Source organism: Mercenaria mercenaria, chromosome 13 (genome assembly GCF_021730395.1).
Source record: "Mercenaria mercenaria strain notata chromosome 13, MADL_Memer_1, whole genome shotgun sequence".
Lineage (NCBI taxonomy): Eukaryota > Metazoa > Mollusca > Bivalvia > Venerida > Veneridae > Mercenaria > Mercenaria mercenaria.
In genome coordinates, this window is record NC_069373.1 from 29,980,435 (window position 1) to 29,993,397 (window position 12,963).

The 12,963-nt window shown below is 35.9% G+C and overlaps 1 protein-coding gene across 5 annotated transcripts in view; it reads left to right on the forward strand.

The window, feature by feature from the left end:
* LOC123529047 (uncharacterized) overlaps positions 1 to 12,963 on the forward strand; it is a 172,131-nt gene that overhangs the window by 129,304 nt on the left and 29,864 nt on the right. For all 5 annotated transcript variants that reach the window (XR_008366710.1, XM_045309232.2, XM_045309233.2 and 2 more), the window contains 2 exons: positions 2,325 to 2,444; positions 9,228 to 9,332. Coding sequence is in view for 4 of the 5 variants with exons in the window: in XM_045309232.2 (XP_045165167.2) it covers positions 2,325 to 2,444; positions 9,228 to 9,332 (225 nt within the window). In the remaining variant the exon portion in view is untranslated. The remainder of the gene's footprint in view (positions 1 to 2,324; positions 2,445 to 9,227; positions 9,333 to 12,963) is intronic.

Consider the following 12,963-nt stretch of genomic DNA (forward strand, 5'->3'; position numbering starts at 1 on the left):
AAAGCATCTTCTAGGTGATAAATGACATTGTGTCTGAAATCATTAGTCCTCCACTTCTGATTCATGTGGGGAAGTTGGCAGTTACTTGTGGAGAACAGGTTTGTACTGGTACAGAATCCAGGAACACTGATTAGGTTAACTGCCCACTGTTACATGAATGAAATATTGTTGAAAAACGGCATTAAACCCAAAACAAACAAACAAACCACTGTTGTTTGTATGAGTGGTGTTTCGAAAGTTTTGTATCCATGAAGTCACTTGGTCAAACATGTTTACACTGTTATAGTATGTTACTCAGGTGAGCTACCTAGGGCCATTTTGGCCCTCTTGTTTAATATTTTTACATGATTCATTAAACATACATAGCTCCATATACCTTTTACTCATTCTCAGAAGCAACTTTACAAAATTAAAAATAACATGCAATTATTATAACCATAGCAACTTTAGGTAAATGTGAGCAGGGCAACTAAATATATAAATAATTGCAGAAAGTCTATGTAGTAATGTCGGGACACAATACACATGTCACACTTCTCGTGTCTGTGAACCCAAGATTTAAAGCAGCTGTTGAAGTTTTCTGTTGCTATTTTCCTGATACACTTCCAAATACCCATTGGCAGGTCTTCGACATCATCGAAACATGTGCCTCTCAATTTGTTCTTGATTTTGGGTAAAAGCCAAAAGTCACATGGTGCGGGGGATGTGGTATAGTTTTAATATCTAGTCCAGCTAGTGTTGTCTTGGTAATGACAGAAGTATGGGGTGCTGCATTGTCATGGTGAAGATAGAATTTGCTGACAAGCTCCACCTTCAAGAAGGAATTGAGAGAATTGTGTAAAATTTAAAAAGATAAGAAATGTTACAGCACTTGCCCCTAAACTTTCCAACCACCCCTCGTATATATCACATACCCAGCTAACCACTGAGTATTTGTATAATGTCACATACCCAGCTAACCACTGGTGTTTCTTTTTATGTCACATAACCAGCTAACAACTGGTGTTTGTATATATCACATACCAAGCTAACCACTGGTGTTTGTATATATCACATACTCAGCTAACCACTGGTGTTTGTATATATCACATACCCAGCTAACCACTGGTGTTTGTGTATATCACATACCCAGCCAACCACTAGTGTTTGTGTATATCACATACCCAGCTAACCACTGGTGTTTGTGTATATCACATACCCAGCTAACCACTGGTGTTTGTGTATATCACATACCCAGCTAACTACTGGTGTTTGTATATGTCACATACCCAGCTAACCTCAGGGGCTGGTGTTAGTATATGTTACATACTCAGCTAACCACCGGTGTTTGTATATATCACATACTCAGCTAACCACTGGTGTTTGTATATGTCACATACCCAGCCAACCACTAGTGTTTGTGTATATCACATACCCAGCTAACCACTGGTGTTTGTGTATATCACATACCCAGCTAACCACTGGTGTTTGTGTATATCACATACCCAGCTAACAACTGGTGTTTGTATATATCACATACCCAGCTAACCACTGGTGTTTGTGTATAGCACATACCCAGCTAACTACTGGTGTTTGTATATATCACATACCCAGCTAACCACTGGTGTTTGTGTATATCACATACCCAGCTAACTACTGGTGTTTGTATATGTCACATACCCAGCTAACCTCAGGGGCTGGTGTTAGTATATGTTACATACTCAGCTAACCACTGGTGTTTGTATATGTCACATACCCAGCTAACCACTGGTGTTTGTGTATATCACATACCCAGCTAACTACTGGTGTTTGTATATGTCACATACCCAGCTAACCTCAGGGGCTGGTGTGAGTATATGTTACATACTCAGCTAACCACTGGTGTTTGTATATGTCACATACCTGGGTGACCACTGATGTTTGTATATGTCACATACCAGGGTAACCATTGGTGTTTGTATATGTTACATACCCGGGTAACCACTGGTGTTTGTATATCTCACATACCCAGCTAACTGCTGGGACTGATGTTAGTGTATGTCACATACTTAGCTAACCGCTGGTGTTTGTATATGTCATAAACCATACCATATGCCACATACCCAGCTAACCAAATGTGTTTGTATATATCACATACCCAGCCACACTGTTTGTATTTGTGATATATGTAGTAAATACATGTCACTTGCCCAGCTTACTACAGTTTGCATAGCCAGTCACAATTAGTATTTACGATTTACTTACTTAGCATTTTTAGCATAACATGTGACATACCCAGCTAACCTGTGACTGTTGGTACTTTGTGCATACCCAATCAATTATTGTGTGTTTTCATTATATTTCAGAGGTACCACCTGAAACTCCTGAGCCAAGGATAGCAGGGTCAGTTGTAGCTATCATCACAATGACCTGTCTTCTCTTTGTAGCAGGGCTGACAACTCTTTGCTTTTGTCTCATGAGAGAACGTGAGTGTTGTCCATCATATTATGTTTATCTTTACGTCACTAAGGATGTAAACTCTTTGCTAGAATAAAACTTCATTTAATTTCTAAAACTGGTTTCAAAACCATGCCCAGATAAAAGATCATTAAAGCAATGTCTGTTTATTTGTTTTTTAATCAAGAAGGTATGAAAAACAAAGATTTATTTTGCCATAACTAGTTCTTTGGCATTTGCAGCACATATGAAATCACAGGTGTTGCACTATTGTTGTTGTATCAGTCCTTTTTTTTGTATCCAGACTTGTATTAGTTCGAATAACAAACCAGCTATTGTAATGTTAGCATAGATCCAGATGATCACTATTGAGTATATTATCATATATATATAATAATGGTAACCGAGCTGATTTAGATGTGTCTTTATTGCATGTTTTTATATGGAAATCTCTGAGAAATTAATATTAAGTCTAAATTATTCTTATTTCAACTAAATCTGATAATAGATATGCCCAATACTTGCATTAATACTGTATAAGCAGTTAAGTTAGCGACGTGGAAATATAAGTGTATTTCATGAATTGACAAAATTCGCTTATATATCCTCCAACATAAATATTGCCAACACTGGTAGTACTTATTGTGCGAGTACATGTACTTGTATTTCTTGTTTTAATTACTTTAGCATCTTTATACTTCATAAAATTTTGGGCAAATAACAAAAAAAGATAAACTTACTGTATACTTTTATTTCTTACCGTAATCGTACAAGTATAGGTTGCATTCGTGTATAAGACGTGGAGTAAAATATCTACAGATTCCTGGAAAAATGTAATTTACAGATTATACAAATGCAATATATCATGTTTTCAATACCCCTGTTCCTCTGACAATAAGCTGCTAACTAGAGGTACTTATCAACATTAGTGATAGGTCCATTCTCATCCATCAGATGTTCGTCAAAATCCCGAGATGAACCTCTGATTTATTTCTGTCGTTTATTTGGTGAGCATGCGCACTCATAATTACTACCGGGAGAAGTTTCAGCCAATCAATGTTCGCCACTATTTGGCACGCCGAATTGAAATTTCAAACAATATGTAAGCAAGGTAGTTGCTAACGATGGATAAAGGCGATATTTTATGATTGCGATTAATAAAGAAGATTTATTTCTGTTATTCGATGTTAAGAAATTCACCTGAAAAAATAATATTCCTCGTAAGTCGGCATCGATATGAAAGGACGCGGTCACGCTTATCACGAACGATTTTGATTGGTTCGCTACATTTTGTCGCGAAATGACGCTGATTGGCTGAAACGTTTTACCTGTAATGTAACCAAACCACAAATATCGGCGAAATGTGCCAGAGGTTCATCCGGGGAACCACGGTAGACATCTGATATGCGAGAATGTGATAGGTCTTGTTGTCCTTAAAAAGACTATTGTAATATATAATTTATGTAATTAAAGTACTAATGCATGGATATAATCCACATTTTTAACATTCGTTTTATAGTTTATTCGGCAAAATTAGCGAAGTTATTCACCTGCAACAAGTGATTCTTACCATGTTCTATTTTTACACAACTTGGAAAATGAGAATTCATTAATATTTCTGCCACTTAATGTCAAATTCCAAATTCTGTAACTTTACCATCTGAGAATTTATCCAATTATACAGTATGTTCTTAAAGAATCTGGCAACACACTCGTAAAAACATGATAGTTTTATTATTTACTATTAAAGTGGCCAGTCAGCTTACTTTTGTTTTTCTGTCATATCTTTGTCACTGTTGCTTATAATCTTGCTGTAACTTCACATAAACATTGTCCAGCATACAAACAATGTATGTGCTGGGGTTGGGCCCGTTATACATAAGGTCAAGGTCACCAAGGTGTTATACTTAGGTTATTTTTAAGGTTAAAGTTTTCAGGTAACCTTTGTTTTTCTGTTATATCTTTGTTGCATTTGCTTATATCTTACTGTAAGTTCACATAAACATTGTCCAGCATACAAACAAAGTATGTGCAGGGGCTGAGCCCATTATACCCAATGTCAAGGTCACCAAGGTGTTATACTTAGGTTATTTTTAAGGTTAAAGTTTTTCGGCAACTTTTGTTTTTCTGTCATATCTTTGTTACTATTACTTATATCTTACTGTAACTTCACTTAAACATTATCCAGCATACAGACAAAGTATGTGCAGGGGCTGGGCCCATTATAACCAAGGTCAAGGTCACCAAGGTGTTATACTTGGAATTATTTTCATGTAATTTTTTTCGAAAGCCTTGTTTATAGACAAATTATCTTTGGTACTTTAAAAGATAGTGACTTGAAATTAAAACTATTTCTTTATAATCATCATCTGCATGTGTGGTTACAAACCCCATAACTCTAATTGTATCTTTGACAGAATTATGTCCCTTTCATACTTAAAAGTGTTTTGGTTTAATCCTCGCTTTCTGGATATAACTTTAGTACAATATAAGATAATGACTTGAAACTTAAAATGTATCTTTATCATCACCATCTTCTATAATGATAAATAAAATAAATAAATAAAATAAATAAATAAAATAAAATGAAAATAAATGAAAAATAAATAGAAATATAATTTGAATTAAGCAAAGTCTTTATACTTTATGTGCATGTAGTTTCTTGGACTGTTTTTTTCTGATATAATTTAATTCCATCAAAATAAAGAATGTCAGTACCCCTTTCTATACTTGACCTTTAAGCACTCTGAGTAGTAGGGTCTTTTTATATCTTGATGTATCTTCCTTTTAAAGTAGAGGTCTCTTATTGAGACATAAATTCATTTTACTGTCAAATTGCCGAATAGTGGAGCATGCTGTCTTACAGACAGCTCTTGTTAAAACTGTTAGTGCTTGTTGTAGGCAATGAAACCTTTATCTGATACCAGTTAACTGAATTTGCTTGTTAGCAGTTTTTGGTTCTCACCTTATACTCAGAGGTGTTTTAAGGTTGGTGGTCTGTCTGTCCTTCTTTTAGCAGTTTATTCTCTGCTCAGTAATTTACTACTTCTGCAAAATTGATAGGCCCATTGCTCATGGGCAGCAGCTGACTCTTGATGTTAGATGTTCAGAGGTCAAGGTCACAGTAACTGATATTGCAAAACAAATGTTTCCTCTGATGATCCTTGAACAACTATAATCAAACTTGGCAAGCATATTGCTTAGGGGTGGTGGATGACCCATACTGAGCCTAAGATTATGTGGGTCAAAGGTTAAGGTTACAGTGACTAATATTAGTACAAAATTGTTTCTGTTCACTGAGAATGCCTTAAACTTAGAAGGTACATTGCTCATGGTTGGTGTATAACCCGTATTGGGTTTGAGGTCAATGGGTTAAGGTCAAGGTCACAGTGAGTCTTAGTACAAATACTGTTTCCTGTCCTTATCTTGAGATTGCTCCTCATACTTGGCAGGCATATTGCCCATGGGCACTGAATGAATCCTGTTGATATTACAGAAGGTTGTTTGGTAATCCCCCGCCACAAGTGTAGGGTGGTTATAGGAATGGTCTCCATCTGTCCTTCCGTCCATCCTTCTGTCCTTCCATCCGTCCGTCTGTCCATCCTTCCTTCCATCCATCCGTCCCTAACACTTTCGTGTCTGCTCCATATCTCCTAAACCCCTTGAAGGATTTTCATGAAACTTGTGTCAAATGATCACCTCATCAAGACAATGTGCAGAACCCATGAGTCAGCCTTGTCTGCTCAAGGTCAAGGTCACAACTCAAGGTCAAAGGTTTGAGCCTTCCATTTTGTGTCCCCTCTATTTCTCCTAAACCCCTTGAAGGAATTTTATAAAACTTGGGTCAAATGATCACCTCATCAAGACGATATGCAGAACTCATTAGTCAGCCATGCCAGCTCAAGGTCAAGGTCACAACTTAGGGTCAAAGGTTTGAGCCTTCCATTTTGTGTCCGCTCTATATCTCCTAAACCTCTTGAAGGATTTTCATCAAAATTGGGTCAAATGATCACCTTATCAAGGCAATGTGCAGAACTCATGAGTCAGCCATGCTGGCTCAAGGTCAAGGTCACAACTCTAGGTAAAGGTTTGAGCCTTCCATTTTGCGTCTGCTCTGTATATCCTAATTCCCTTGAAGGATTCATTTGAACTTGGGTCAAATGATCACCTCATCAAAGGGATATGCAGAACCTATGAGTCAGCCATGCTGGCTCAAGGTCAAGGTCACAACTCAAGGTCAAAGGTCTGAGCCTTCCATTTTGTGTCCACTCTGTATCCCTTAAGGAATTTTATAAAACTTGGGTCAAATGATCACCTCATCAAAACGATGTGCAGAACTTATAAGTCAGCCATGCCGGCTGAAGGTCAAGGTCATAACTTAGGGTCAAAGGTTTGAGCCTTGCATTTTGTGTCCACTCTGTATCTCCAAAACCCCTTAAAGGATTTTCATCAAACTTGGATCAAATGATCACCTCATCAGGAGCTCATGAGTCAGCTATGTCAACTCAAGGTCAAGGTCACAACTCAAGGTCAAAGGTTTGAGCTCTGTATCTCCTAAACCCCTTGAAGGATTTTCATGAAACTTGGGTCAAATGATCACCTCATCAAGATGTTGTGCAGAATTCATGAGTCAGCCATATCAGTTCAAGGTCAAGGTCACAGCTAAAGGTCAAAGGTTTACCCTTTCACTATCCATAACAGTGGTGGGGGATTTAGCTGTCATTCAGACTGCCTTGTGTCCCAGGTTTTGGACACATACCAGAGATTGAGATCCAAGTGATTATCAGTAAAAAAAATAGAAAAGAAAAAAAGGTTAAAAAACAACTTCTGATGTTAATGGTTAGGTAAGTTTCTTTGTATCCACACTGTATGATAAAACAGTAATTGTTTGTGCAACATTGACAATAACAATTACAAAGATGTAAAAAGTATACAAGCAGACAAGCTCAGGTGTCACCTTAGTGTTTGGATTATGATAATTAGTGTTAATTCAATACTTTACTTCACACCTGGCTGATTTTTTTAAAAGAATATTATCTGGGCTAACTTTGGATGCTGGTTTTAGCTATCCACTAAATTCATATAATACATATTATTATACATACTACCTTATTTATTCTAATAAATGGAAATTGGGGAGTTTTTAGTGTACGTAGATAAACAGGCTTCAGTCAGTTAGCATCTTCCATCGTCACATTGTAGAGGTCTCAGTTATCGTCCACAATTACCAGTCTCAATTTTATCTCATCTTAGTGAAACTTGGTGGGAATGTTTTCCTTTGAAAATACATGATAAGCTTAATGCTAGGTAATATAAGGTCAAAAAACTAGATCAATAGGTCATATCAGGTGAAAAGCTTAGTAACACTCTGGTTGCCACATTTTCTGCTGCTACCTGATCTAAATGAAAAATATCGTAATGAACGATAATGTTTGTATTAAAACTAGGTCAAGTTTAAAACTGTGTCATGTAAAAACTTTATTAACTCTTAAATCCGTATCTACTTGCTCTGAATTAAATCTGGTCAGAAGATTTTGTCTTTTTGAAATCTCAGTCACTTTTGGGACTACGTCATCTGGGTTCAAAACATTTTCTACCTGATCTGGATGACTCTTGCTCAAAATGTTTGGCCTTGCACAATATATTTTGGTCAAGTTTGATGGTGGATTGTCTGGGTTCAAAATCTGCATCAATAATGATTTAAATTGTGAAAAACTTGTCACCCTAGGGGCAATATCTTCCCCTTGATTTACATGAAATCTGCTCATATGCTTCTGTTTGTAAAATCAGCAGTAAAAGAAAAAATGAGTCACCTTGACATAGAACTTATGTAATAAGGTCAGATCTAAGAAGGGTCAAATCATAGAAAAATCATTATTAACTCTCTAGAAATGTTGTTGGACTCAGTTTTGTCTTTCTAGTTTCATATAGACTAGCTCCCAGTCTGTGATATTTCTTTTTTACATTTTTTATGATTAAATATAGTGAACTGAGCCAGTCTATATCATATGCCCAACATCATATTAATTTATTATATTATTATGATAATTTCAACATCATTTCTCTGTGAAAATCTCTAAAATAGACTGGCTTTTGTTTCTATAAAATTGAATTCATCAAAAAAGGGAAATATGTAGAAATATATTTATTATCAGTCTAGTGGCTAGTCTAAGTTTCATACTAAATAGAATTGTTACCTGTCATGATGGAGTGAGTCATGACATATAATAATAATAATAATAGTAATAATAATAATAATAATAATAATAAGGGTTTAATGCAAAAAGTACCATAACCTTCTTTATAAAATTATCAGCACTTATTACCTTTTTTGTTTTAACCCGTCAATATATTCATGATTTTACAGCCAAGATCATAACAAGAAATTTAAATCCAGTTTGTGATGCCTTGGATGCCTTCTTACCGTAAAAACTCGAATATATTACACAGTTTTTTTTAACAATTTTTTTCATTTTCTCAAAGGGGTGCGACAGTTTTGTCAACTGTCATGTGTTTACATTTTTGGCCGTGCTTTTTTAACCTCCTCTTTTTTATGCATGCCGCTAATGGTCGATTTTGAGTTTGTAAACAACGGTTTCTGACTGATTTTTTGATGCGTAATATATTCCAATGTAAGCATTTTTCCCAAGATTTTGATGCAAGATCGGGGGTGCGTAATATACATGCTAGCGTAATATATTCGAGTTTTAACGGTATTTCTGACAGAGTAACAATAAAAATTTACAAATAATTTCTTTTGATGAAAATAATGTAGCAGAAGACAGTGTTCAATTCATTCATTCTTTCCACAGGGTGTCACTGTATACCATGGAACTGTAAGATTTGCAGCTGTGTCCTGTACCATAGAACTCCACACAGTGTTCCAAATAACATACAGGAAGATGGAGAAGATGATGGTAAATACCGTAATAATTCTATTTATAGCCCATGCTCTAATAAATGCCCAGTCCCGACTTTCTGTAAAAAAACGGCCTTTTTTTCGAAAAAAATCAAAAATAGGATGTTATTTAATAAGCGCCCATCCTATGAATCTTAGAATAAAAAACCTACCTTTTATCAGTTAAACAGCGAGTTTTCTTATTTCCCTTCTGATGTAAGATTGTACATCACTTTTCTTGTCTTTAATTCCAAATATTTTATATGAACACAGTATTTCAATGTCCATTCCTTGCACGAACAATAGCACTATCACTGTATTCGTTTTCAAGTTCAGATATGCATGTCAGTATAGTTCCGAAAGGATGATTATTTTTATAAACATGATAACCTTTCATGGCTGCTTTAACTGAAACTAACACACATGCCGCCATATCATATAAACATTGTAATGTGTATTGACCCAGGTAAACATGTGCTAATGCAAAGGCACGCACTTTTCGTAATTACGTCACGTCACTAATCTGGCATTCCGAGACTGGGGTCCCGCAAGGGAAATTTAATCAATATTGGATTCAAGGCACGTTGATCTAAAACAATAGGGTGTTGTTTAAATTTGCTTGAAAATGACAGAATCACGAACAAAAATACTTGATACTATATTCATGACAGAATAAATTAAATTTAAATCATGTATTTTTAGCTCATCTGATTTTTTGAAAAAAAAAATGATGAGTTATTGTCATCACTTGAGCGGTTGTCGGCGTCGGCGTCGGTTTGTCGGCGTCGGCGTCGGCGTCTGCGTCGCGTTGCCTGGTTAAGTTTTATGTTTAGGTCACTTTTCTCCTAAACTATCAAAGCTATTGCTTGAAACTTGAATACTTGTTCACCATCATAAGCTGACCTGTATAGCAAGAAACATAACTCCATCTTGCTTTTGCAAGATTTTTGGCCCTTTTGTACTTAGAAAATATCAGATTTCTTGGTTAAGTTTTATGTTTAGGTCAACTTTTCTCCTAAATATCAAAGCTATTGCTTTGAAACTTGGAATACTTGTTCACCATCATAAGCACCTGTACATCAAGAAACATAACTCATCTTGCTTTTTGCAAGATTTATTGCCCCTTTTGGACTTAGAAATCAGTTTTCTGGTTAAGTTTATGTTAGGTCAGCTTTTATCCTAAACTATCAAAGCTATTGCTTTAAAACTTGCACACTTGTCACTCATAAGTTGACCCTGTACAGCAAGAAACATAACTCCGTCCTGCTTTTGCAAGATTTATGGCCCTTTGACTTAGAAAATATCAGATTTCTTGGTTAGTTTATGTTAGTCAACTTTTTCTCTTAAACTATCAAAGCTATGCTTGAAACTTGCAACACTTGTTCCCATCATAAGCTGACCCTGTACAGCAGCACATAACTCCATCCTGCTTTGCAATAATATTGCCCTTTTGGACTTAGAAATCATTTTCTTGGTTGAGTATTATGTTTAAGTCAACTTTTCTCATAACTATCAAAGCTATTGCTTAAACTTGCAAAGTTTTTCACCATCATAATGGACACTGTACATCAGAACATAATTCTATCCTGCTTTGCAAGAATGAGGCCCTTTTTAGATTAGAAATCAGGGTAGGACAATATTTCTATGCACAAAAAAATCAGATGAGCGTTCAGCACCGCAAGGCGGTGCTCTTGTTTGAGTTTAGCTTGGCCAGTTATAGTACTGATCTAGTACGGCCGTTATCGATTTTTGTACAACTATCACATCATTACTTTCTTATAGTCACCGGTATGTTTGAAAATAAGTATTACATCAAGATTTTGAATGTTTGCTGGTGATTTGTCTCTAATATTCGCCCATCCCTAACTTCTGAGCCGACCGTGTTTCTAATAAACGCCCGGGCTATAAATAGAATTATTACAGTATACCCTAGTTATTTCATTGGTCTGTCATATACTGGATAATGTAATAAACAAACTACTACATTTGAGGACCTTCATATAGATTTTATATGTTCAACAGTAATTCATTGATTCTGAACCACATTCCAAGCTCGATTAATAATCCTGAATTTCTTACCTAGTGAGAGCTGAAGTACTGTCTGCAAGAAGTTTCAAGTTTTTGTTAGTTAAAATTCGAATTTAAGAGTGTGTTAACTTTGTGCTTGATTATTGACTGCAGATTAAACCTAGTTTTATAGACAGGCCGGATTATGTGAGAGACTGTCGGATAATATTGGAATATAAATTGCAACTCAATGTGTTTTCTGTTATTCATTCTTTTAGCTATTGCTTTTAAAATTATCTGATGCAGTAAAAGAATTTTACCTTTAGTATTTAATCAAAAGTTTAGCCATTTTGTTTTTATTACAATCTAAAACAAAACGCTGGACTGAATTATGTCCCCCTATCCACTTCAAAAAAGAGGGGTTATATCCCCAGAGTCATCAAACCTCACAGTATTGTTATTCAGCATGTGAAGTTGTGTACCTGGGGTTTTGATTGGGATCTTACACAGAAAAAAGCAAGAGTTATGACCCTTGACCAGGGCTCCAGATAACTTTTAGGCCAATGGGTATCTACTCATCATAATTCTTGTGAATGAGTAAAATGGTAAAATCTGAACTTGACTTGAATGATTTTACTTCTGAAAATTTCTGTTAATGAGAAAAAACCCAGAAATCAGTTGCAAACAATATTGCGATAACACTTGTAGGTTTGTTTGAAGTTAATTTGAAATTCAACAGTCTAGGGATTACCCACTGATGAGTGGCTGGTTGTATAGCATGTGAAGTTGTGCACTTAGATTTCTTTTGGGGATTTAATTCAGCTAGACCAGAATTATGATCCTTGACTTTGTGAAAAATACACATAAAATGCTCAAAAATTTCTGTTGAATATGTCATAATTTTTTTTCAAGAGTCATGAAACAATGTACAGTGACAGGAAGTGGGTGCACCTGTGTCCTATGTTGATAAAAAATTAGGGAATTCTTGTTCTCACAATGGTCAGGCTTCATAAATAGATGACCCCTATTGTTTCTGGAATCAGTAGGTCAAAAGTCAAGGCCACATTGACCTCGTGAAAAATCCTTTGCCTGTAAGGGTGATTGCCTATGTTCAGGTGTGGATCCTTAATGTTTTGGGGCCAGTAGGTCAAAGGTCAACTTTATAGTAACATTGAGACTGAAAATTGCCATTGACTCAAGAAAGAAATAATATTTTGTTATACAGTCCTTAAACTTGATGGAATGATTACCTGTGTTTAGTCAACTGCCCCTATTTCTTCTGGCAGTGTGGGGTGGGGGTTGTGTCAGTAGGTCAGAGGTCTTGGTGATAATGATCTCAGGAAAAGAAATGGAGCAGGCCATCATTTGGGGCATAAATGTTTTACAAAGTTAGCACAAATGAGCATGAAGTACTTCAGGTGAGCTGTTGTGATAACCCTCTGTATGTTTTCCGTGTGTTGTAAAATAATTTTACTTTAAAACCCAGTATTGGCCCAGTCCTCATGAACATTGGTCAGAACCTTACTCTCAATAAAATCTCAGAGAATGTTGAAACTGGGTCTAAATGTTAGGTCAAAAACTAAGTCACTAGGTCTGTTAATAAAAACTAAGTTAACACTATTGGAGGCCACATTTTCTAGTTG